Consider the following 24,614-nt stretch of genomic DNA (forward strand, 5'->3'; position numbering starts at 1 on the left):
AGATTACCACTTCATTCCACAGCATGCTACTAAATTCTGCAACTTGCTGCAATTTACATGACATCCTAAACTTCCTGAGCTGTTCCACAAACTGTGTATTATATTTTACAAACATGGCCTACACATTGAATGGATTTTTCTCTAGATGTTCCATAAAACAATATAGGATACCAAACCATCATTGCGGACATGTATTTCAAAAGAAATTGAACAAGCATTTGCAATGCTATAGGTCTCACATTTGTTAGAGTTAGAGCTATTGGAATTGTAAATGACAATGTATTTTACCTATGTGTTTTGGTTTGGAGTGTGGTCGATGTATGCCGGGTTCCTCAGCAACCATCCCAGGCCTGTCGCTGCAGGAGAGAAGACACAACAAGGCCACCATCTTGGGAGTGTTTTTGTCTCATTCCTGCAGACTAGCTGTGATACCCTAAAGATGCAACCTTTTCTAGTGTATTTACCTAAACTTTTGTAGCACTGAACAAACGACAAAGAGGCACCTTTGTGAGAATGAGGGAGGCAAAAGAGTTAGGAGCAAAGAAAAGGGGGAAGTCACGTATTTCTGTGTTAAACCTTGAAAGAAATGACTCCTCTACATTGGCAATACAAGCCTAACTTTCAAAAACATTGTATACAAAGAGAATACAAAAGAGGCAGCTTAACTGCAAATGAAATATAGCAAATGTGTTACGAATGGTACTTGCTTTGCAGCACTATGAAACTACAGAACCTGCATTACCATGCGCTATATTAAAAATAAAAGTTATTCCCAGACTGCCCCAACACGCACCAGACAAAGAACCCTACGTGATAGGACGTGGTGTAAGGGCCAGAGCTGCTGACCTTGGTGCTAGGGAACAGAGCTTGAGCCTCAGTGCCGGCTCAACATCCTGTGTTTCTAGGCAAATCACTTAATCTCCCCTTTTTACCAAAGATGATTGTGTTCTTGTGTAGTGTAACCAGTGCTCATGTAAAGCGCTGTAATACTTTTGTATCAAGTTTGCGCTAACTGAACTCTATTTGAAAAGGCCCAATTTACATCATAAGGTGTTTTGTTTTTTGCCATCAGTCTTGAGGCCATGAAATTCTTATGTCTGGAGTCACAACTCTCTTTCCACCATTTTGGAGACAACACCTTTTGCGACCTTCTTGCCTAGAACTAACCTATGTGCTTGGTTGTTGATCCTCCGGAGGTTATCAAGAGCACATGCTCGTTACCAGCATGAAAGGAGCATAAGGATTGATGGGAGCGGGCTCTCTCAGTGCTCACAAGAGCACTGGAGGCCTGTGCCTTCTCTAAGATAGATGGATTAGAGATGTTTAAAGTGTGCATGTCAGGCTGGCCGTTGCAAGATGGCCAGCAAAAGGGACATACACACTTTAAACAAGTGCACAGCTCCCTGCTGCCACTCAGCAACAATTGCCCCGCCCCATTCTGACACTTGGTTCAGCACGGGGTACTGAAAAATAAAATGGTAATAAAAAAAGTTTATTACCATTTTACTTTTCTGTCCCAGGGGCATTTTTCTTAGCGCGCAGCGCTTCTCCGCTCTCGTGGAGGGGCTGCCGCGGCATAAAACTAGAGCAGTTTGAGGAGGAAAGTTGTCTATGAAGTTGTTTTTAAGACACAATGAACATGAGCTATTTCACTGTCATTGTAAAAATAGCAGGCTTTAACAATAATAAGCAGATAGTGACATTATCAGAGGATCCATGGTAGACAAGCGCTAGCAGACTCTCAAGAACAGTTCTTTATACCAAATATATAATCCCACAGGGCCTCATTTACAAAGATTTGGCATAGGATAGTGGTGCAAGTCTTTTTGCTGCACTTAGTCAAATTTAAAGGGCAGGATTGCAGCGTATCTACAACTTACAGTGTATTGCTGGCCTTTCAGCCAGCGCTGACGCAGAATTTGGTGCCTAGCGCCAACGCAGGTACCCATGCTCCATCATGCAAGGATGTCTGTATTGTTGGTAGGATTGTTTTTGTGCAGGACAGGACACCTTCCTGCAGAAAAACAATCCTTGGAGGTGTTTTCCTAGATCTATGTGTGCCGCAGAATGCAGAACATACAGAAAGAGGAGAAATGAAAACATTTCTCCTCGTTATCCTGCTCTGGGGAGGCGTAAGGTTTTGGTGCTACCCCAGATTTATGTGATTTTGTAAATCTGGGGCAGCATCAAAATCCATGGGCGTTGTATGGGAAAACCCAACATAATGTGCATGGAACGCCTCCTTGACGCAGAGTAAGGCAAGGCAGCGCGTTGCGCTGCATTAATCCATAGCTATGAGCCAGGCAAAGCCACTCAGTGTCTTTGAGTCACCTCATAGATATGATTGTGAGGCCTGCGCCACCAGAACATCTAAAAAAGTGGCAAAGTGGCACTCCGCTGGCGCAGCCCTCTTGTAAATAAGGCCACAGTATGTGTTTACAGCAAAAGACAGAATGCTGTGTGTCATGAAGCGCCTGAGCCGTCAAGCGTGCCAATAAGGAAATTAAGGAAAGAAGGATGCTATGCCAAAATCGGACACTGGAATTAAGGCCACCTGAAGTATGGCGTGTACTGAACCTGGTTTTCTTTTATTTTTATAGCAAAAGGCTCCCCAGGGCCTTTTTTGAGATGACAGTTTCATTTATTGAGGTTAGCTTTGGCCGAGTTCAAAAATAATAGTTTGAAGCACAATTTAGAAAATACGTAAATAAACTGACCTGATAACTGGACAATAGGATTTTCTAAAGCTTTGACGAATAACGAAAAACACAAAAGGCATTGGAGAGTTTGGAAGGTGAATTAAGCGTTCTATTGCTGTTTGTGTCTATGCCAGTGAGAGAGCGTAGCTTATAGAATCTATATTAACATGAAATGTTTATGAACTAATGTGTGGTAATGCCATATAGAAGATGTATTAACTTGTTTTACTATAACGTGCACTTGAAATGTGACCACAGGGAGTGACCGCCAATATATACTTGGATTAATAAAAATGAGTAATGCCTATGAATATTCAGATTAATGAATGATTTGCACTAATTATTAATGATTATGCTATTAAGGTTATGTTAAATAAATCTTGTAGGCCTTAAGTTAGCATGAGCCGAAGCTTAGCTGCCTGGCTCTCATATTAAAATGTGTTTCTCCAACGTGCAGTGTGCTGACTCGCAAAAGGACATGACCTCTTGTTTTCTTCAAACTAGAAGCTGAATGTAACCATAATGGATCCGTTCTCATGAAATTCATACTGCTTGTAGAAATGTTTAGACGAAATGCAACAGTGTAGACTAATATAATGTACAAGGTCGTTTAAACCGGTGAAGACAATGGAGCTACTGACCAAAAGATGTGCAAAGAATTACAGAAGGATGAAATCATACCGGACGTGCTACCTCTGAAGACGTCAATCATATGGACCAATAAAATGTCTGTAAACTAATATGGGGTGAAAGATTAATGACATAATCTGTTTTCAAATAGGGTAAAGATAGTGGGGTATAACCAAGGACCAATGAAACTTTAGGGGAATGTACCACGAAAAAGGGATAAAAACCCATGACACGGGGAACCTGGGAGAGGTGTTAGGGAATGCTATTGATTTTATCCAGAAACTTTGTCACTCTGTTTGATGACTTATTGGTTTCTGCAAACCATCCTCTTCTTTAGATTGCCCATTTTACACTTTGCTTCCTTATGAGGGAAGTGCCCCTTTTGCCCAGAGCTGAGTTTTGACTGATGGCGAATCGACTGCTGTCCTGAAGACGAAGACTGAACCTGAGTGCTGACGTAAACCTTGGAGGGTAACTATGACAATGAAATTGTGATTTGTCTGTTTGCTTTTCCTTTCTAGGTACCAACTGCTTACTTTTGACAGAGACCATAGTTAGATGTTTTCCAAATTGGTGTTCTAAATTGTTTTGCATGAAGCCCAACATGCCAATGCTAATCAGTGGTTAGGACAGGTGTTCACTAAACTGACACAAATAGACAAACGACTGAATCTATGCTTTGTTGAACTGACGCACTAATGACACTCTGCTAAAGTTGATCTATGTTTACGCCGTGTTATGTTCTGATGTTCGTGATTTTTGCTTTGATGAAATCCTATCAGAGTTGCCATATTGTGACTATGCTACTTTGCTTCTTGGTTTTAAGATTAACACATTTGCTCTTAGAATTGTAACTAATAGGGAATAAACTCATCAAATTCTACTAAACTGGTGTGGTTATTCATGACTGCCAGGTCATGGTGGTGTCTTGAATTGATAAATGTCTCTGACTAAAGTTAAATGCATTGTTGTGATAAATATTGATGACATTATTGACGTATTAATTGACATATTGATTAGCTATCTCGTCCTATGGTGTCTCTCAACTGGGTCAACAGATTCATTGACCTAAAATGAGTCCTGATGTGTAATAAAATATCATAAAGGGACGCGTTAACACCAGCATCTGTCGTGACAAATGAGGCTTGGAAAGGAGGAAAGCTTCAATGGTGATATGCATTCTGTGTTAGGTTTGGACACGTGATGATTCAACATTTCCAGAGTGGTGCCAATTTCCCTTATGTTTTCTGTCCATCCTTAGGTTACTGCACCTGGGTTGGAATGCTCCGCGTGGACTTCTACCACACTCATCCTGTGGCTGTGGCTTTCTGCCATCTACTGATGCAAACAAGAGAGTTGAGTAAACAACAGGGTCAGTCAGAAGATTTCGCACCTCCAGGTAATCATTTTCAAGTAAATAACATGTTGAAACAGCAGTACATGTCCATGTTTTTAACGTTGGGGTTGGAATCTGGGGTACCTGCAGGGTCCATGATAGCCATAAACGCCCTAACAGGGTTGTTGCATAATAGTGTTTTATTAGAATACCACACATCAGGGCTACCGAGGCTGGGACTGCCACCTTAACCTATACATTGGTACCAACAGGTTACAAACTGGCACAGTCACCTTCTTAGTTTTAACAAGGTGATGCCACTGGTGTATCCCAATCAAAAGACCAACCCGCATTCCCCACAGTGCTGATGTAGTGTGTGAATGCGGTTGGCTAGTTTGCATCACAATATTTGGCAGTATTTTCTACGTTTTCCTTTTGGGTTATACAAATACATATTTCCCCCAAGTATTAAGGAGCTCTTACAAGATGATACAGAAGTTCTTTCTTATATTGATGATATCCATTTTTCAAATGATGATTTGCTTGAGGACCTTCTTGAGGGCAGTATGTGTACCAAATAATGCCCTAGTACATCTTTGTAAATGTAAAATTGCATTTTCAGTTGTCTATTTCTCAGGATATGAATTACTATAGCTTTAATAAAGAAGAGATGTAGAGCTCAGTAGAACAGTATTGTTGTAGTGTCACCAGCACATACGGTGGAGGCTGCCATGAAAGCGAACATTTAAATTTCCAAAGTTTAGATCTTTACACCTTCATTGGATGCAATGGTTTGAAATGCAGAGGGTACTCGGTATACAATATCAATGTGAGCAATTACTAAGGAATAAAGAGGTTTTTCCAATGACGACAGGCAGAAGCAAGAACTCCACCCATATTACCTTTAGGTGCATATCACACCATCTTTTAAACAGACAGGTCAGCACCGCCTGTTGTCAGTACAAAACATACATTTTCTGTTGCTTGTGAACTGGAGGTGGGAAAGTTCAAAGATACCAAGTTTTAACCCCTTCAAACATATACAAAAAGCTAAGGTGACTAAATTTCTCAATTAACAGAAATGCAAGATTTATTGTTATCTCTATAAAAAGGCAACCAAAAGTTACCCGCTCTCATAGTTTGATACTCAGCTTTCTTTGCTCAGGGAGTCTGGATACACTAAATATTGGCAGCAGACCACCTTGAAGATTCAAAGGGATAGCTAATAAAAGCAAAACAGGTTCGGGATTGAGGGTGTTGATTTCAAAATTATGAGAACCTTTTGCATATGCAGCACATAGTGGTATACCAAAGTGTTGGCACTGCAGCATTACCTCTAGAGAGTATGCTGACATTCTTGTGTGTCACACACTCTAGAGGTAATGCTGCAGCAGACTCTGCTGGGAGAATGGCTATAACCAACTGTTAAGTGGTGGCCTTAACTAGATCACAAACTAACATTGATCCAGATATGTAATTAGGAACATTAATACAACACAGTCCACCAAATCCTTTCCCAGTTTAGTCAAGAGTGTTTTGTAAAAGGAACACTCATTTGGAATGGTATGGGCCTCGCTTTTGCTTAAGTTAAAGCTATTGGCATTATAAATTCATAACTGGACTTTTCTTGCCTCATAAATTAGTCAACACTGCCTCATAATATGGTCTTTTCCTGCCACATAATTCCAGTGACCCTGCATATAACTAAAGCACTTCCATTTACCTTGTTCCTCTATCTGCGGCCACAAATTAAAGTGTTGCCATTGATCTTCCTAATTTAAATTTTCCATGCTAATTCCAATAGAATGCCATTTTCACCACCCTGCCATCAGAGTTGCTGGCTGTCTAACACAATTCCCAAAGAAGACTGCCACGGAGGAGTAACGAGAGAAATAAACTAGAAGGTTCACCCAAACATATCAAGAGTGTTTAAACAGTCATAGTGTAATAAGGATGTTAAGTTGGCCTGAATCATTGTCATAATTGAAAACTGAGATATTAATAAAACATATACAATTATCATATACATTCAACAAAAACCTTTATCATAAATAAATGTTTGGCATTAGACTATAACGTTCATAACAGCTCCTATAGGACACTACAATAAAAATTATATTTGTAAGAAACAAAGCCACGTTACCATATATTTAGCCCCTAGAGAACATAAACACTTTAAAAAAAATAATGACTTAAAGTATTGCAGTATAACCATATATTTAGCCCCTCTAGGGCACAGTACATTACACATTTTCAGAACTATCAAGTCTACTACAATGACATTACAAACAATACCCATAAAACACAAACTACTCCCAGCTGTAAAACAAAAGTTCCCTCCATGAGAGAGATTAAAAAGACACTAAATGGAGGGAGGGATTTTTATTTTGAGATCCCTGCTAACCTAGTGTGGGGACCCTGAGGTGATGTAGACAGAAAGAGCAGGTTGTGGTGCACATTTTAACTGTGGTCCCATTGTCCTAGGACCACCACAGGCTGAGTTATCAGCAAAACTGTTTTGTAAAAGAATGCCCAGCAAAGCATTATGGGGCAACAACGATTGTAGTATGTTGACTGTAATGTTCAGAACAGCTCCTAGAGGACACCACAATAAAATATAACTTGTATGAAATATGGTCATGTAACCATATAATTAGACCCTAGAGAGCATAATCACATGAAAATAGAATTCCACAAAGTAATGTAGTGCAACCATATATTTAGCCCCTAGAGAAAGTAGTGCCTTAAGCATTTTAGGCCTACTGCAATACTAAGGGACTTAGAAAGCAAACTACTCCAAGCTGTAATATAAAAGTTCCAACTATAAGAGAACTTAAAAAGGCACTGAATGGTGGGAGGGGTTATTATTTTGGGGTCCCCACTGACCTAATAAGGGGCCCTGCAATGTTCTAAAGGAAAGAGTGCCTCATGCTGAACATTTTGCTGGTGGTCCCATTGTCCTATGACCGCCACATGCTGAGTTATGTGTAAAAATGTTGTGAAAAAGAAGGGTTGCAAAGCATTATGGGGTGACTTTTCCCGTGTGCAGTGAATATTGTAGTATCAACTCTCCCGCTGTGCCGGGAGAGCCATGTTGTGAATTTCTGTGTTTTTTAGTGAATCATTTATCCGTTATACTTTTTTTGGAAAAGCTATGAAGCGTGAAGGGTAGAGCCAAAAGAAATGACTCTGATTAGGTAACAATGTGACCAGCGCTCCAATACCACCAATAGAGTTTGCGCTGTTGGCTCTGTAAGTGCTGTGAGAGCCATGGCTGCCATGAAGCATGAAGGGGAAAGAAAAAGAAAAAAATAGTTTGACCACTCTGAAGTATATTGGCAATCATACAATTAACCATTTAACAGGGTTAGGGGGTTATTCTAACTTTGGAGGAGTGTTAATCCGTCCCAAAAGTGACGGTAAAGTGACGGATATACCACCAGCCGTATTACGAGTTCCATAGGATATAATGGACTCGTAATACGGCTGGTGGTAAATCCGTCACTTTTCCGTCACTTTTGGGACGGATTAACACCTCCTCCAAAGTTAGAATAACCCCCTTAGTCTGCAAGGCAGTAACAAAACCCCCTCAAGGCGGGACAAACGTAAAGCAATTACCAATGACATCAAGGGATTTTTGAAAGGCAAGCCCACAAACAAGTGGAAGTGATGGGCATGAGGCGGACATTGTTAAAAGCCCACAATACTTATAACAGGTCTGAAGCACTTGCACACTCGACCAAAAAATACAGCCTTTAGGTTTCTATGGTTTAATACATGAACACAGAACTGAACTTCTCATCCCTGATCTGGTCCTGAGCATGCCTTAACAGTAGATACCTCTAACCTCCTGTGACTAATAACAGACACAAACTTCACTTTGTCATTATTTATTAAACAACAAAATCAGCCAACATTCTGTAGCCTTGAGTGATTCATTAATGGTTAGTACCCATGTTAGCTACAATACTTAAAGTAACAGTTTTTCACTCTAAAATGTCACCTGGGAATAATTATTGCCCACACCTCAAACAATTGCGTAAGGTCAGTAATATCTGAAGGCATTATCTTGCGCACAGCTTTCTTAAGGTACCACCATTGCTTCTGAATGCGATTGAGGTCTGGACTTGTCCATTCCAAAATCCTGTTTTCAGCTACTCAATTATAGATTTACTGCTGTGTTTTTTACCATTGTCCTTTTTTTGTGATCATCTTTCGTCTAAGCTTTAGCTGATCGACAGATGGTCTCACATTTTCATCTAAAATGCAAAGGTACAGAGAGGAATTCATGGTGGACTCTGTGACTGTGAGGCCTGCAAGTTCTCAGTATGCAAAGAAGCCCAACATCATCACTCCCCCACCAGCATACTTGATGATTGGTATAGGTTACATCGGTGACACCCACTGGTTAGTTTTCACCAAACATGTCTTTGAGCATAATAGTCAGACAAGTCCACTTTGGTCTCATATGGCCAAAAGACATTGTTCTAGAAGTCTAGTGGCTCAGGTGCTGTTTAGCAAACCTGATCATGCAGCTGCTTTCATTTTGAAGATAAAGGAGTTTTGGCAATGCCTGTGCTTGTTCTGTCTTTTAGGATGGTAGAATTATGACTCTAATATTTATTTTATTTGCTGAGGTCTTTAGATCTTTTGATGTAGCTATGTTTTTTTTGCAATAAGCAGGAGCACCATACAATCTGATCTTGGGTTAAATTTGTGGGACTGCCCCTCCATGTAAAAAAGTGACTATCTTGAATTTTCTAGATTCATAGTCATTTTCACTGTGGAATGATAGACTTCAAATTGCTGAGAATGTATTTATGATACTTCTCAGACTGATGTGCTGTTACAATTGTCTGAAGCTGGAACATATATCTTTTGACTTACATAGATGTTATTACCACAAATCTGAATGGTTCAGACCATTGTCTTTTTTAGTTACTTCTTGATAATCAAGTACGTCTTTGGACTCTTTTAGCAGCATCTGATTGCCTTCATAACTGATATGGAAGCACTTAGGCCCATATTTATACTTTTTGCGTAATTTTTTTTACAGCCGGCTAACGCCATTTTGGTGCGCTGTGTGGGCGTCATATTTATACTTTGACGCACAGCGGCGCAAACAACAGGTGGGAGTCATTATTTTTGACGCACACCGCGGCGTCAAGTCGTGAAGGAAAACGACGTTAACGCGGCAGAAATGACTGTGGGTCGATTTACGACACCGCAAACCGGATATGCGCCGTGTGTTTTTACGCAATAGGGTAAAACAAACCAGCAAACACAGCCATTTCACCAGAGGAGAACCAAAATGGATCCCAGATGCCACTACAGACCCCAGGAAGATGACAGCAGACCAGGAACCAGTCAGGAGGACCCACACAAGAACCAGGACACTTTTAAGAAGAAAATAAAGTGTTGCTTTAGGGCAGAGCAGCAGGAAATTCTGGTTAAAGAGGTGAAGGAACACCAGCACCAACTGTTTGTCACATCAAAGTTGCCAATCAGTAGGAGAGAAGCCATATGGCAACAAATTGTCGACAAGATTAACAGTGTGGCAGAAGTACGCAGAACAGTCATCGAGTGCAAGAAACACTGGCATGACTGCAAGCGCAGGACCAAGGAAAAGATGTCCAGGAACAGGAAGGCAGCACTGCAGACTGGAGGTGGGAGTCCAGAACACCAGGAGGCCCTGGACCACATGGAGGAGATGGTCGCAGCCGTCATCCCTGAGGAGATCGTCACAGGGATTCAAGGACAGGACAGCACAGATTACCAGGAGACAACACACATGCAGGGTAAGTCGCATGGGGAATTAAAATGAAATAATGTCATCTACAACCGGTGGGGGGGTTACCGACCACTAAATGCATGGAAGTCATATAATTCATGGAGTGGCATGGGTAAAGTGGCACGGCATGGGGGCATGGCCCGTTCTGAGATGACCTGGGGCACACCATTATACAACACCAACAACAGTCCCATGGGGGCATGCTGTCATGCCAACGATGGAGCAAAGGGAAAGCCACGCAAGGAGGGAAGCCCACTACGTCAAACTGACATCCTGGCACACGTCAGCCAACATACCCCCTACATTAACTAGGGCCCTATTAGCAATCCTCTAGCCATACCGGCAACTGGAATATAACTGCGACAACAGTTGCCACTACCACCTCTGCTCTGTGTGCAGCTCAAGTAGCCAATGGCATTAACCTCCCCATGGATCATACTCACCTAAATTAGGGGGTGAGGATGACAACTGCAACAATCCCCAGAAACAAGACAAAGGCCCCAGTACTCTCAAATGTCAATGCCCATAGTTGTCGCAAACATCAGCCAATGTAAACAACAATAGGAGCTAGACAGCACTAAGGACACACCCATGCTGCAAATGTCAGGGTCCATCCTGTGCCTGGGTAACAAGGCAACATCCCAAATGTCATACTGCTCAGACAACAGCATTGAGGAGGGGACACATGTAACTGGTCACTGAAATACACCTACACAGTCAGAGGAGGAAATAGGACACTGATACGACTATCAGGGCAATCCAATGTAACACACATTCCCCAACATCAGCAGGACACATTAACAATGTCAACATCCATATTGGATCATACCATTGCCATGCATAGGATATGCCACATGTCGATTACATTTAAGTGGATGTGAACGATCAGAGATTGGGGCAGGTCCAGATTGTTAAGTGTGCTGCCAGGGCCATCAGTACACCCACATCCAGTGAAAGGTCTCACCGTGAGAATGGATGTACACGGAGGGTCGAGTAGGAAAAGAAGGTGGCAATTCTCTATTTGGCATAAATCAACACCTAGAGGCGATGAGGCTGACAAGTCTGATAACTCAATAACATACATGTGACACACAGGTGGGGCATAGGCCTGGAAGAATGCCCATCTGAAGGACTGGAGAAATTAACACAAAACAAGATCACAAAGTGAATTCATCAAAAGGCAGGCACGTCACATCAAAATTGCCACAACACAGACACACTAATTGTACCCTGTTTCATTGCAGAGGAAGATGGATCTCCTGCCGATATGCCTGTCCCAGATTTCCCTGATCACCTGGATGACGAGCCAATAAACATTCCCCAGGAGACTATCCAAAAGGTCCTTGAAACCCTCCAGACCCCACCTTCAGTCACAGGGAGGAGCACAGAACAAGCAGCCATTGCAGAGGATCCACTCACCACCCCAATTGTAAGACCTGCCAGCTACAATACAGCTGAGGACTCTGATGACACTGGCACCAGCTTTGAGAGAACTGTAGTTGGAGTACAGCGGGAGCTGGCCAAGGAGGTGCGGGCGGGGATGCAAACTATGGCAGCCAGCCTTGAGGGGGTGCGTTCGTGCATGACGTCATCTGCAGATCAGGCAGCAGCTATGCAAGCCCTAACATCCATACTGCAAGGACTACAAGACACTGTCAAGGAATTCACCACTGCAGTAAGGGAGTTGCCACAACACCTCGCACCCCAAACCTTCCACTGCATGCACGAATGCAATCATGACTCCCTCAGGGCCGACCTTGCTGCCTACCACCGTGATGTGGCTGCTATTCTCAAGAACCAGCAGACCCTCCTTGCTGCAGTACTGCCCTTAAGACCTTCACAGGGAGCAGCGACCGGGATGTCTGACTCCACGTCTTCTAACACTGAGGTGTGTGTTGCCCCTTCACAACCAACAACAACAAGGACAAAGCAGACAACACACACATCAGAAGAATAAGACATGGAACAGATCACATTCACAAGGAAAATGACCCGGAAGCACTAGTCCCTGCCACATGGCCCACATTTACCAAGGTCCTGCGCGTTGTAACTTGCCAGTCTTGCAACAACTTTACTCGAGCACTATTCTGCAAACCACTGTATATCTTGTCACCCAGCCCAGTGAATGTCTCTCTCCTACTCATTGCCAAATCCTGTCCCTCTGCACTGTCTGAAACATGAACCCCAGCATGTCAAAAGCATTTCCGTAACCCTTGTGTTGGATCCCAATTTAAAATGTCACTATAATGGACTCACAATCATGGACAATGTACAGATAGCACTACAGCACATTTCAATAAATAGCACTTACACAACAAATCTGTCGCTGGGTAATGTGACATATCAACTGTGAAGTAGATAACTGAAAAGTGCCTACTGTCAAATTACGTAGCTTGTCAATATAACTGTCCTGATAATATGTAGTCAGAGAATTCTGCACAGTGCCCATGATTGCATCATACTCTGCCCTTCCTGAGGGACAAATTGGATGAAGTGAGAAACCATATACCACCATGCTGTGTTGGACAGAAGAATGCTTCCTCAGGGGATAACTAAGTCATCAAATAGTGGTCGCAAAATGTAAACATGCAAAAATAACACAATAAACATGCCACACTAAACTAAGTAAACACTAAAAAAACTGCACAAATGAAGGTGTCTGAGTTAACATACAAATAGGTAATTGTTAGAGGACGGTTCTGACCATCAGGACTGCCCTGATTTTTTGATTTTCGTCCACCTGGTTTTTTGACTGTTTACTGTGAGGAAGCCTCCTATGAGGTGACTCCCGCACAATAAACACATGGTAAAATGGACTGCACATGTTTACCGCTGGTATCGCCGTGCTAAGGAAAGGCTGCTGTGGCGCAGCAAGGCAGGAGGCCCCAGGCAGGTTACATGTGATCATGTGTGCGCATGGATGTGCACCCATGTGAGGGCTGTGGGAGGATGATTCCTAGTGTGCGCAGCCCTAGAACTGCGCTTAGGTAGTCCTGGTGCAGGAGGAACTATGCAGAGTGGGTGGTGACCTGGAGTAGGTCTCATGAGAGGGGTGTATACATGTGAGGGAGAGTCAGTGTGCTTACTGTCTTTTCACTGTAGGGACGCCCAGTTCAATGCCAAAGTCAGGGTGCTTAAGATATTTGCATTGGGGGATACTCCATTGAATGTCAATGGGAAAGGAGGGCCTAGGGTGCAACTCCAGTTCTCTGGGGTCCACCGAGACCAGAGTCACACCAAAGTATACTGTAACCTGTAAGAAAAGAATGATGCAGTAGGTTACAAGTGCATAGTTGTACAACTTATGGGTCATCCAGGGATGTCATCTTTCTCTGCCTCAGCTCAGGATTAAGGCCAATTACTGCTCTGTCCAGTTGCTGGAGCAGGGCCTAGCATCAATCAGCCAGCTGTCATTCCGTGCCAGGAGCAGGCTGGAGAAGCCCTGCGAGGAATGTCAGGTAGGAGGGGCCGAGACTTTCAGAGCACATGTGGCAACTAACTCCTGGAGGATGCCATCTTGAGCTATCCCAGAAGACTGTGCAAGAAGGAGGGGATGGGAGCAAGGAAGTGATGTGGCACATCTGGATAGGCCAGAGGTGCAGACCTGCTGGACACTTCCGCCCCCACTTAAAAGGTCCTGCACAGGGGAGAGCTCTCTCTCTTGGCTGTGCTTCACTGTGGGACACTGGGACTGCAGACGGGCGTCATGGACAACTGGAAGGAAGAACCTCCTGACTGCACATGGGGCAGGGACTCTGCCCCTGAAGGATCCCAGGCCAGCGAGGCGAATGCCAGGGCCAGGCAAGCTGGCCCCCTTACCCCCCAGAGAACTAGTTGGGGGAAGGACTGGGCTAGTGCAAGGAGAGCGCGCTGCCCAGAAGGAAAAGAGGGAACCCAGAGGAAAGAGTGGCGCAGGAGTCAGTGGGACTGGCTCCCTGATGATCTGGGACCCTTCGAGGCCAGGAGGCCTAAGGAGAGTGCTCCTGGTGGCAAGGGCTTGTCACCAGGAGCGGAACGACGCAAGAATGAAGAAAATCGGCCCTTGGGGGCCCGAAATATCACAGGACAAAGAATGGCGTCCTTTGACCTTTGTGAAAGCAGCTACGAAGCGAGTGGAGCTCCGCAGCTGCTTGAGACTGTGCTCCCAGGGTGGGCCAGGGCCTGGAGGGCTGCCCAGGAAGAAGAGGAGAACAGGGGAGTGTCGTCGCACTCCCCCTCTCGGAAGAAGAAGGGACCCCGGACCCCATCCCGGGGCCCCGTGAAGCCTGGTCCAGTGGAGGTTTAAGATGGGGGGCGCCGTCGCGCACCGCCCTGCCGCTGTGGAAAGGGGACCCCGGACCCCATCCCGGGGCCCCCGGCGGCGAAGACAAGCAGGGGAGCGCTGTTGCGCTCCCCGTGAAGAAGGGATGAATGGGGGGGCGCCGTCGCGCACCCCCCAGCAGAAGGGAAGTCGGGGAGCGCCGTCGCGCTCCCCGTGAAGATGGTCCCATGGGGCCCCGGACCCCATCCCGGGGCCCCGAGAAGAGGCGGGAGTGTGGGGGCGCACCCCCAGCCGAAGACAAGTCGGGGAGCGCCGTCGCGCTCCCCGTGAATATGGCCGGAGGGGCCCCGGACCCCATCCCGGGGCCCCGTGCAGAAGAGGACTCCGGGGAGCGCCGTCGCACTCCCCGTCGTGCAGAGGAGGGGCCCCGGACCCCATCCCGGGGCCCCGACGACGCCAGGAGGAAGGGGGAGTGCCGCTGCACTCCCCCCGCGCGGCCCGAGCGGCCGCCATCATCCCGAGTCTGCCCGCTCCACTCCAATACAGCTGGCTGGCTCCCGCGGCAGCACCCGGAGGTGCTGGCCGTGCGGGGAGCCGGCAGGGGCGGCCAGGGGTGGGCTCCCTGAGCCGCCCTCCAACGAGGGATCCGCTTTTTGGGGTGCGGGGTGTCCGGGTGGGACCGGCACCCCCAACAACAAAGAAAAAAACCAAGGAAGAAAGGAAAAGGCATTGCGGCTCTCCCCAGCACAGCGGGAGAGCCGCTCATCAATTATGCAGCCGCCCCAGCATGCTTTGCGGGGCAGGGGCTGCTTTTTGAGCCCTTAAAACGCATGTGGTGGTCCCATTGAGATGGGGGCCACCACCAACGGAGAACTAGGAGGCTGGGGGAGCTGCAGAAGCAGTGCAGCCTCCCCCCAACATCTGTTGGTGTCCCCACCCTTTGTGTGGTGGGGCACCTGAGAGATAACCCCTCCAGGGTTGGATGGATATTTGAAGCACAAGCTTCAGTAAACTTTTGTTCCTGTTTGTGCACGGGTGCCTACCATAGGTGTAGGTTGGTATGGCCCCATGTATTCTACTGTTATTTTATGTTTAAATAAGAGTAATCCTGATGGTTAGATGCTAGAAATTGGTCTCTTATGTTCCCTGCGTATGCTAATTTGAATAATGATATTGACAGTCACATCTTGGCAGGATGAAAGTATTTATTCACAAATGTAGGTGTCATCATTGCACTGTATTGCAAGGGGGCACTGGGATTGTTTTGCCATGTGGGTTGTTGGATTATATTCTCCCTTAAGGAGACCTGAACGATTACATACTGTTGGTCCAGAGTGATTTTATCACTTTGTATATATTTGTAGATTGTTGCATAGTATTGAGTAGTGTGTGTGAATAATAAATGTACTTTTACTTTATCAAAAGAAAAAGCACAGACTGGACATTCATTTATTGAGAGTCATGCTTGCGTGCTTGTGAATGGGGATTACTAGCCCACACCACCTCCCTTGAGTAAGCCTTGGCCTGCTCTGCAACGCTACCCTATGAGTCAAGCGCTACAATGGGGTGTTTGGTTCCCAGTGGCGGTCGTGTGTGGACTCGTTACTTGTGCAGGCCACACAACTAATGACCCACCTTCCAACAGTAATCATGCCGAACTGTGTCACAAATGATGTATGAGGGTCATGAAGACAAGAATACAAGATTGCCAATGAGAACTCATCTTATAAGGGTGTGCATGATCATCACACTGCAATCAGACCTAAAACTGTTTCCCCAATATCAAGTCTGGAAGCACTGTTAGTGACTTTGAAAAAACACTTATCAACAGAAACACATTGGGATCCGTATTAACTGTGATTGGTGGTTGCAACAAAGGGTCGACACTTTGCAAGGTAGCTCTGGGCTAGCTGCCAATCGTACAGCTCAGTTGGGATTTGTTTGTAGCATTGGACATAGATGTTATAGTACCAAATTGATGTACACTGAATCCAAACCCACGATCAAGTACCATTCAACACATACTATTAAGGGGTAACCAAATATTTATTAAATACAAATCACAAATGATGAAACCGAGGGAAAAATCTTACCTACCCTAATCTACCCTGACTACTCATTACCCACAACTGTCCCTAACTAACCTAAGCTACACTTATTTATCACATGTAACAAAATGTTCTAAACATCTACCTCCCACCCCCCTTATGAGACGGGACACATGGAGGACAGCACATACTAACCTAAACACATACTATACTATCCTATACAAATATATATTTTTTTGGTATTTTTATTTTTTAATTTTAATTTTTATTTATTTTATTTTATTTTTTAACACACAAGAACCCCAACATAGCCCAATCACACTTAATAAGTAAAAATATAAAGAATGAGGACCCCCCCACACACTAACACTAACTAAGCTAACAGCCTATGCTAACCTAACACTAAGCCCCCTAAGCCCACTAACTATAAGAACAAGGAAAGAGGAGGGAGGGGAGGGAGGGAATCATGTCAATCAAAAAAGTGTCTAGAGGTTGGCCCTCCGGAGGGTCCTCTTAATGGACTTGACCCGCCGGTTAATGTGCCGCACGTCCCGGCTCAGGTGGCTCAACTTGCGCAGCACTTTGTTCATCTTATGTTCCATTCTGTTGAAGGCTGCAGGGTCAACAGATGGAGCAGTGGCAGTCTGGGTACCGGTGGAGGAGGTCTGTGTGGGCCTAGTGGGCTGTCCTGCACCGGTGGCAATGATGGGGCCAGGAAGTCCAGCAAATGTTGGACCAACAGTGGCAGCTGTGGGTGGGGCCACCTGGCTCTGATTGGTGGTTGTGCTGGTGGTGGCTGTGGTGGGCAAAGTAGGCCCACCCTGTGGGAAGGCTCTCCATTCCCCGGAGGCCCGTTCATGGTGATATCGCTGGGCCATCCTCCGGAACCCCGACTCCACCAGCAGGATGCGCTGATATCGCATGGCCCGGCGGTGAAATTCGCGGACCTGGTCTGGAGTCATGTTAGCAGCTGTGAAGACAAATGCAGATATTCTACATTGGTAACTGCATTGTGTGAAATGGCACAGCAAGTTAATCAGACATTACATCTACTGTACTTGTAACAGCTCATATCACAATACAGAGCATTGAATGTCCCTGAGGAAGTATATGGCAGGCCAGACTACAAAGGTCACATCACACAAAGCACATCCATAACCTACAAGATGGGTAATAACTGGCTTTGACTTGCAATCCGAGTTCTGACAGTTATCATCTAAGAATCATGCTGCATATCCTCCGCCAAGAGCTGGGCTACAAATGTCAGTGTACGGAAAGCAAAACTGAAGCCACATGGTCTGTAAGTTGTAACTGGACTTGGCAGTATAGTACCAAGTGCCAAACCTGAGTGTGTATACTAGTATGCAACCAAACCGCCACTTATTCACATATATGTGTAACATACTGGTAGCATCAGTACTAGGTACCCCATTCACAAACCCATGGCCGTGTTTGAGGGGGGGCGGTGGATACACAACTATAATTTGCCAACAACATGTACACAGAGGAGTGTATAGGAAACTCCACACATGTTTGTCTCTACAGACACAACACAGGTAAGGTCTATCTACAATTAGGAGTCAGCAAACCCTAGAGCACTCATAGGGTCAGACATGTCAGGAAATGCAGAACTTGGTACACAACATATACTTCCAGTGAGGCCTGACTTACATCAGACACAGAGTTGCTAGAACACCCATGATCATGAATTGCATGCACACCTAGGCCATTGCACTCAAGTTCCACAGACTTGTTGCACTACATGTGGAAGTACATGCTGCTAGGAGGTTCTACCTACTGTTTCAAAATAACGTAGGCAAATAGGGAAGCAGATGTCTATTGGAAAGCTATTAGCTCTACCAGTCCTAGAGAATGTGGGTCTGACAGGCTGACTAAATTGGGGCTGACTTCCATTGCGACTCTTGGTGATACAAGTGTCACACACATGACTATCCCCTGTACTCACAGTGGGGCCTACAGGGATGTCCTACAATCCCTACATGATACCATTGGATACGCATTGGCCAACTCAAAACATGTGAGAACTGCATTCCCACTCATGGAACAAGAGAAAAGCTTGCCCAATGCATCACACCTTGCTATGCGATGAGGTCAGCCCACCGGTCTTCTGCTGGTGGTCACTCCTCTGGCTGGCATACACACGCTGCAGGTGATGCAGCACCTTTCCCCACCGGATTCTGCGTGCCTCTGTCGGATACCCCTATATCACCCTGCCTGGATCATGACCGGCAAGAAATGTGTCACCAGCCAGATGAAGCCCCCCAACTCCTCTTTCCCTATCCTGCCAAGACGTGGCCTACCAGACATACTTATAAGTGATATGGAATAGGGGTAAAATAAATAGAAAGGGGAAAAGGGGGAAAGTAGGGGTACAAAGACAGAAAAAAAGTAAACCTAAACACTAAAAGAGCCCAACTATCCCCAAACTAACACTACCCACAACAGACTCCCACAAACAAGAAAAACACAAGATAAATGGACAAATGTAGACAAAACACAGTAGTACAGTATACACAAACAATATTTATTTCACAAATTGACTTTACAGATAGCACACAGGACAAAAACAGCACAAAATCTCAGGACAACACTCTCTACACAGCCACACAGTCTAGAAGGATCATAGACTGCAAAGTGAAAGTGAAAGTACACCCACTGTACATGATCTGTAAACAGGATATCCTATTACATCACTTCCTGTATGAAAAGTCACGCCTTTTTCGTGTTATGCGTAATTTTTTGTTTACCAAAACTGTATTTGCGTAATTTTTTTTGACGCACAGACGTGAATATTAACCCGCATCCACATAAGGATACATGGACTGTACAAATATCTAGATGCGGGCTAAATTTCACTCCTGTGCGTAAAAAAATGACGCAAATACAGTTTTGGTTGTCAAAAAATGACGCACACCACTAGGGACATCAAAATTACAGTGCATTAACTGGTTTGGGCCATTTTTACTTGTTTTTTGGTTATTTTACATTTGAAACACATCAGAGATTGGCTAATTGAAGACAGTATGGTGTTGATGGTGTATGTTCACATGTGTGACATCATACTGCAGCGGAACATGATCCACTACACCTTTCACAGTATTTTTACAGTTGGCTGACGCAATAGATGGTCATAAGTGTGGCCTACATATACTGTATGTGTTTCAGAAATTGTGCATGTTTGGCATAAGGAGAGGATAGCAATGTGACACACATATGTACAATACCTAAGTGCCTTTGGCTCAAATTGTGTGATTTGACAACTAATGTGTTGGTTGACCAAGTGTGTGTGTATCAGATGAAGCATAATTGTACATATGGTTGTATGAATGTGACGTCCATGTGTCTAATCCTTAGATGCAAGTCATATTGAAAATGAGCGAGGGCATGTGTTAGTCATACAGTTAACAACACCCGTAAAGTGTACTTCCAAGTTTTAGGGTCACGTAGACACCACATGTGACATAGCATGCACCAGATGGATGGCAGACGCTTGTTCATGTCAATGGTCCACATTTTCTACATCCTATGTCCTAGAGTATTGGTAACAGCTTCCTAGGCACTACTTGGAGAATCCCACAGTGAGTCATACACATGCATTGAGGAAGTGGGTACCATGTTGTTTGCACAGACAGACAAGGGTGAATCTCATATGTATGATGACACCACAGTTGAGGCCATAGAAGTGAGCCCCAACTATCAAGTGGCTGTGGTGGACCAGCATACAAGACAGCATGTGTCCACTTATTTCCAGTGATCAATTGCACATAGGTGTCTTGTTCATGTGTGTGGTCCAATGATGATCCTGTAGATTGTTTGGGGTGTAATTTGTCACAGTTCGGTCCAGGACTCATCATGAGTCAGTGGCAGCTGTTTCTGTATCTACTGAGTATCCTTAGTTGATCAATGTGAGTGAAGTAGATGTGGACATGTGAACCAACATGTGGATGGTCCCACCCTGTCACTAAAGACGTGTAATGAGACAGTCAACAGGGCAACCTTGGTGTGCTGAGTGAGATAATGTCTCAGGTGTCATGTTCCGGCAGGTGTCATTACAAAATTTGTACAGAGGTTGGCCTCTGAACTTCCCACTGTATCGGGGAACATCATAGCCTCTGTGCTGATTATTCTCGCAGCTATTCACCACACACAGCCCATCACTATGTTGTGAGCACTGTGATGCTGTGTGTGAACTGTCAGGGTCCTGACATTTGTGTTTTATTCATGGACATTATCAGAGGTTGCTGGTTGTGCTGAAAGCCCCGTACCCAATCCCTGCCTACGGCCCTGGGACACTGTCACACTTTGTCATTCATGCATAAATGCAACCCAGACAAGGGATGGGCCATGAATTTTACTTTTCCAAGAGGATGTAACTCAAATGGTACAGTTAAAAGGCAGATGATGCTATAGAATGTATTTGAGTATGCATGGAAGAAGCCCATGCCCAATGCCCCCTGATGAATGAGAGGTTTGCTAACGCAAGTGTGGTACATATGTAGACACAGGGATACTTTAGTGTGACGCACAGACAGTTGCCAGTCAGGCTTACAGAATGCAAGGTGATTCAGGATCCAGTTACTTGACAAGTTACGTAATCAGTGGTCTGACTGATACTGTTTGGAGGACAAACTAGACAGTTGACATGTCAAACTGTGTACGTCCTGTGTTTTTGAAGGTGACAAATGAACCCAAGGGCTGTGTTGCATGGCTTAATTAGTATCAAGGCTTGACGGTGTATTTGACATAATGACAACTCCTATGCTGTTCCAGGCATCATCAGGGGCAGTGCTTTTTTAAATGGGTGTTGTGCATGGAGGTGATCACAGGTGTGGGCTGCATCTGTTTCTCACCCATCCTGTAGGTGAGACTTGCATTCTAAGGGCCAACAGACATTTTCACAAGGGGAAGCAATCTACATGTGCTAACAGGGCTTTGAAACTAGAAGACAGTGTATAAATTGACCTGATGTCCTTGCAGTCAGATGTTCTATGACAATGGCATAACATAGGAAAGGGTGTAGCACACTGGTTTGCTAATGTTGGTCTGTGTGTGTAGAGGAGGTAATATCAGGGTACACTTCTTAGTATTCCAGGGACCTCTTCCGACAGGTGGGTTGTGACCAGGTGCATGGGTGTGTCAGGAGTTAGGAAATGGGCTGACATGTACGTGGAATGTCATGTGCGCAATGCATGTCATATGTGTGGCACTTGTGCTGTCTATGTTCTGCTTCTAGGGAACTCTAGTCACAGATAGTCCTTGCAAATATTGGATGCAGTTGGACTTACTGCTGTCAAGGGTCTGGTCAGGCATTCCTGTTACTGATGCCAAAGCACATTGACTGCCTCATGTATGAGGCTTGTTTTCCCCTTATTGAGTGATGGTGTCTTAGTTGTGTGCCATATGCTGCGTTGGACCTTGCTTTCTACATGTATGTGTGAAATAGTTGTGGTCCTCTGCTATTGTCCTTCAAAGGAGATATGTACATGATATATGTCATTACGAGTGTGTGTGTATGTGACCATTGTATGTTAGGCATCACATTAGCTCTGGGATGTTCCGTGTCCTACTCAGTATCTCAGCAATGCTCCATGAGGCAACACTCTTATTCTGATAAGTAGAGATGAAGGTGTGCAAAAAGGAATAGCCAGACCATGATATGGTGATTATAATAGGTGTTTATTTCAATTCGTTAACTAAAGTGGTGAAGGTGATCATATTCAGAAGAAATTATTTACAATCTGTTGCCGCCTGCGTATACCAGCGGCTGTGTTCTGTAGTTCCCCCTCCTGTTGCAGGCCAGCATCCTCCTCTTCCTCCTCTTCAGGCATGTGTGGCTCTGGTTCCAGGAGGGGAATGTTTTTTTTTTTACAAATGTTGTGAAATATTGCACATGTGAGGATGATACTACAGACCATCTCGGAGGAATATAGGAGGCTACCACCAGTGATGAACCTTGACTTGAGGATGCCGAAGATCCGCTCGACAATGCTGCGTGTCCTCCTATGGGCGTCGTTGTAGGCACGCTCTGCAGCAGTACCTGGGTTGCCAAATGGTGTCATAATCCATGGCTGGATGTCATACCCCTGATCAGCTGCAAGAGAAAATGATTGGGATCATGTTGATGTAGCTGGCACGATTGAAAAGACCTTTCATGGCAGTAGTTGTCTTGTGTTGTCTGTGACTCTTTTGTGCACTAATGTGGCATCCTATGCTTGTAGGCTGTACCATCTGCATTGTGTTGTTTCCTTGGCTGAACGAGTGTTTGTCTGCTAACCGTTTGTCAGCAGTATGTTTTTGGATTTGCAGTACAGTGTGTCGTCCCTAGCATTGTGACTTGTGATACAGGTGTCCGTGTGTCTTCACTGGGGGTGAGATGATAGTTCCATGCACAGTTAAAATTGAAAGTGTTGTTAACACGTTCATATCAATGTACCCTGGACATCCCATACCTTGAAACTTATGCAATGGATTAATGTAAAGGTCATGGGGACACTTACAATTTGCAAGGTGACATTTAGGCAACCCACTCCACACTTTATGATCTTTGACGTCTTAACATTAGGCTGTACACTAATTTCCGATGTGTGACAGGTTCAATGGTGACCTAAGAAACATGGCTAGCGATGTCACAACCTCAGTGTGATCCTGTTGACTTGTTGCTGTTGTGGTGTATGTGTTGTGTGTCCTAGAGGATTGCTGTGCAGTGTGTATATAAGTAGGTTCAAAGTTTAAATACGGGGCAACGTTTGCGCTGATTGTGCGTCAAAACTTTGACACACAATCGGCGCAGACGGAGTATAAATATGCCCCTTAGTATTTTCTTACCTTAACCACAAGATTTCTAAATGTTGGCTCTTTCATTTTCATAATTGATGACAAAGAGAAACTTGTGGGTGTTAAATGTCACATGAGCTTGGGTTTTTATGGCTTTTAAGCATTGTGGAGGAGCAGATGTATGTCAGGCATTTTTAATATTGAAAACCATACAGCCCTAAGAGGGTATTCTTTCTTTTTCAAACCACTGCAGGCATACTTTGGGATCGGGGCATACTGACAATTTCCATGCCTAGGATCTGAAATTATGACATTTCTAAATAGAACGTTGGAGGGAGCTTATTAGGGAAACAAAAAATGCACTGGTTTTGGCCACTGCTGGAAAAAGAGCAAGGCTAACCTTGCTCTAACAGAGCTAGTGGTAGCCATTAATTTCAAAGCAAAGAAATATGTCTTACAATGCACAAATTTTAAGCTAATTATACCTTCTACAATAAAAAAGACAAATCCCACCATGCTCATATGAGCATCACCACTATTTGAAGTGGGCATCAATTTAATCTCCATGAACCAATATAAATATATTTTGGATGCTCTTAACCTTTGTGTTAGACTTTTTAATGGGCGTCCCCACAACACACACTTGCATTAATGCAAGAGATTTGCTCTTCATAGTATTGTTGGGTAGTATTAGCATTTTTTATTCAGACAATCGGCTAGATTTTGCTGCAAAAGCTCTACCTGAGCCGTATCTACTGTAGGGGTGCAGTTACAATTCCCAAACTGACTCTGGCCTCAGGAATTTAATTGCTGAGAGTGCTAAGAGGACAAAAGCTCTTGCCTTGAGTTACGGGCATGCAGGAGTCCCAAGAAGTCTCTCATTTTGATCTATTACAAGACTTGTAGTAAAGAAGGTATCAGAGCTACAATACATATATGAATGGGACAAGAAGGTCCCTGCTCGACTCCAGGCTATTGTGCAGGAGAACATCCATGGCCCAACATACCGCTATCCTGTTCTCTTGATTTTGAGGAAAAGGTACAGTAACTGCAA

The 24,614-nt window shown here is 44.5% G+C and overlaps 1 protein-coding gene across 2 annotated transcripts in view; it reads left to right on the plus strand.

Annotated features, from left to right (window-relative positions):
* Positions 1-24,614, plus strand: part of LOC138284003 (stimulated by retinoic acid gene 6 protein-like) — a 489,916-nt gene that overhangs the window by 460,594 nt on the left and 4,708 nt on the right. For both annotated transcript variants that reach the window (XM_069222338.1, XM_069222339.1), the window contains exon 17: positions 4,591-4,728. In XM_069222338.1, coding sequence (XP_069078439.1) covers positions 4,591-4,728 — 138 coding nt within the window. The remainder of the gene's footprint in view (positions 1-4,590; positions 4,729-24,614) is intronic.

Source organism: Pleurodeles waltl, chromosome 3_1 (genome assembly GCF_031143425.1).
Source record: "Pleurodeles waltl isolate 20211129_DDA chromosome 3_1, aPleWal1.hap1.20221129, whole genome shotgun sequence".
Classification (NCBI taxonomy): Eukaryota; Metazoa; Chordata; class Amphibia; order Caudata; family Salamandridae; genus Pleurodeles; species Pleurodeles waltl.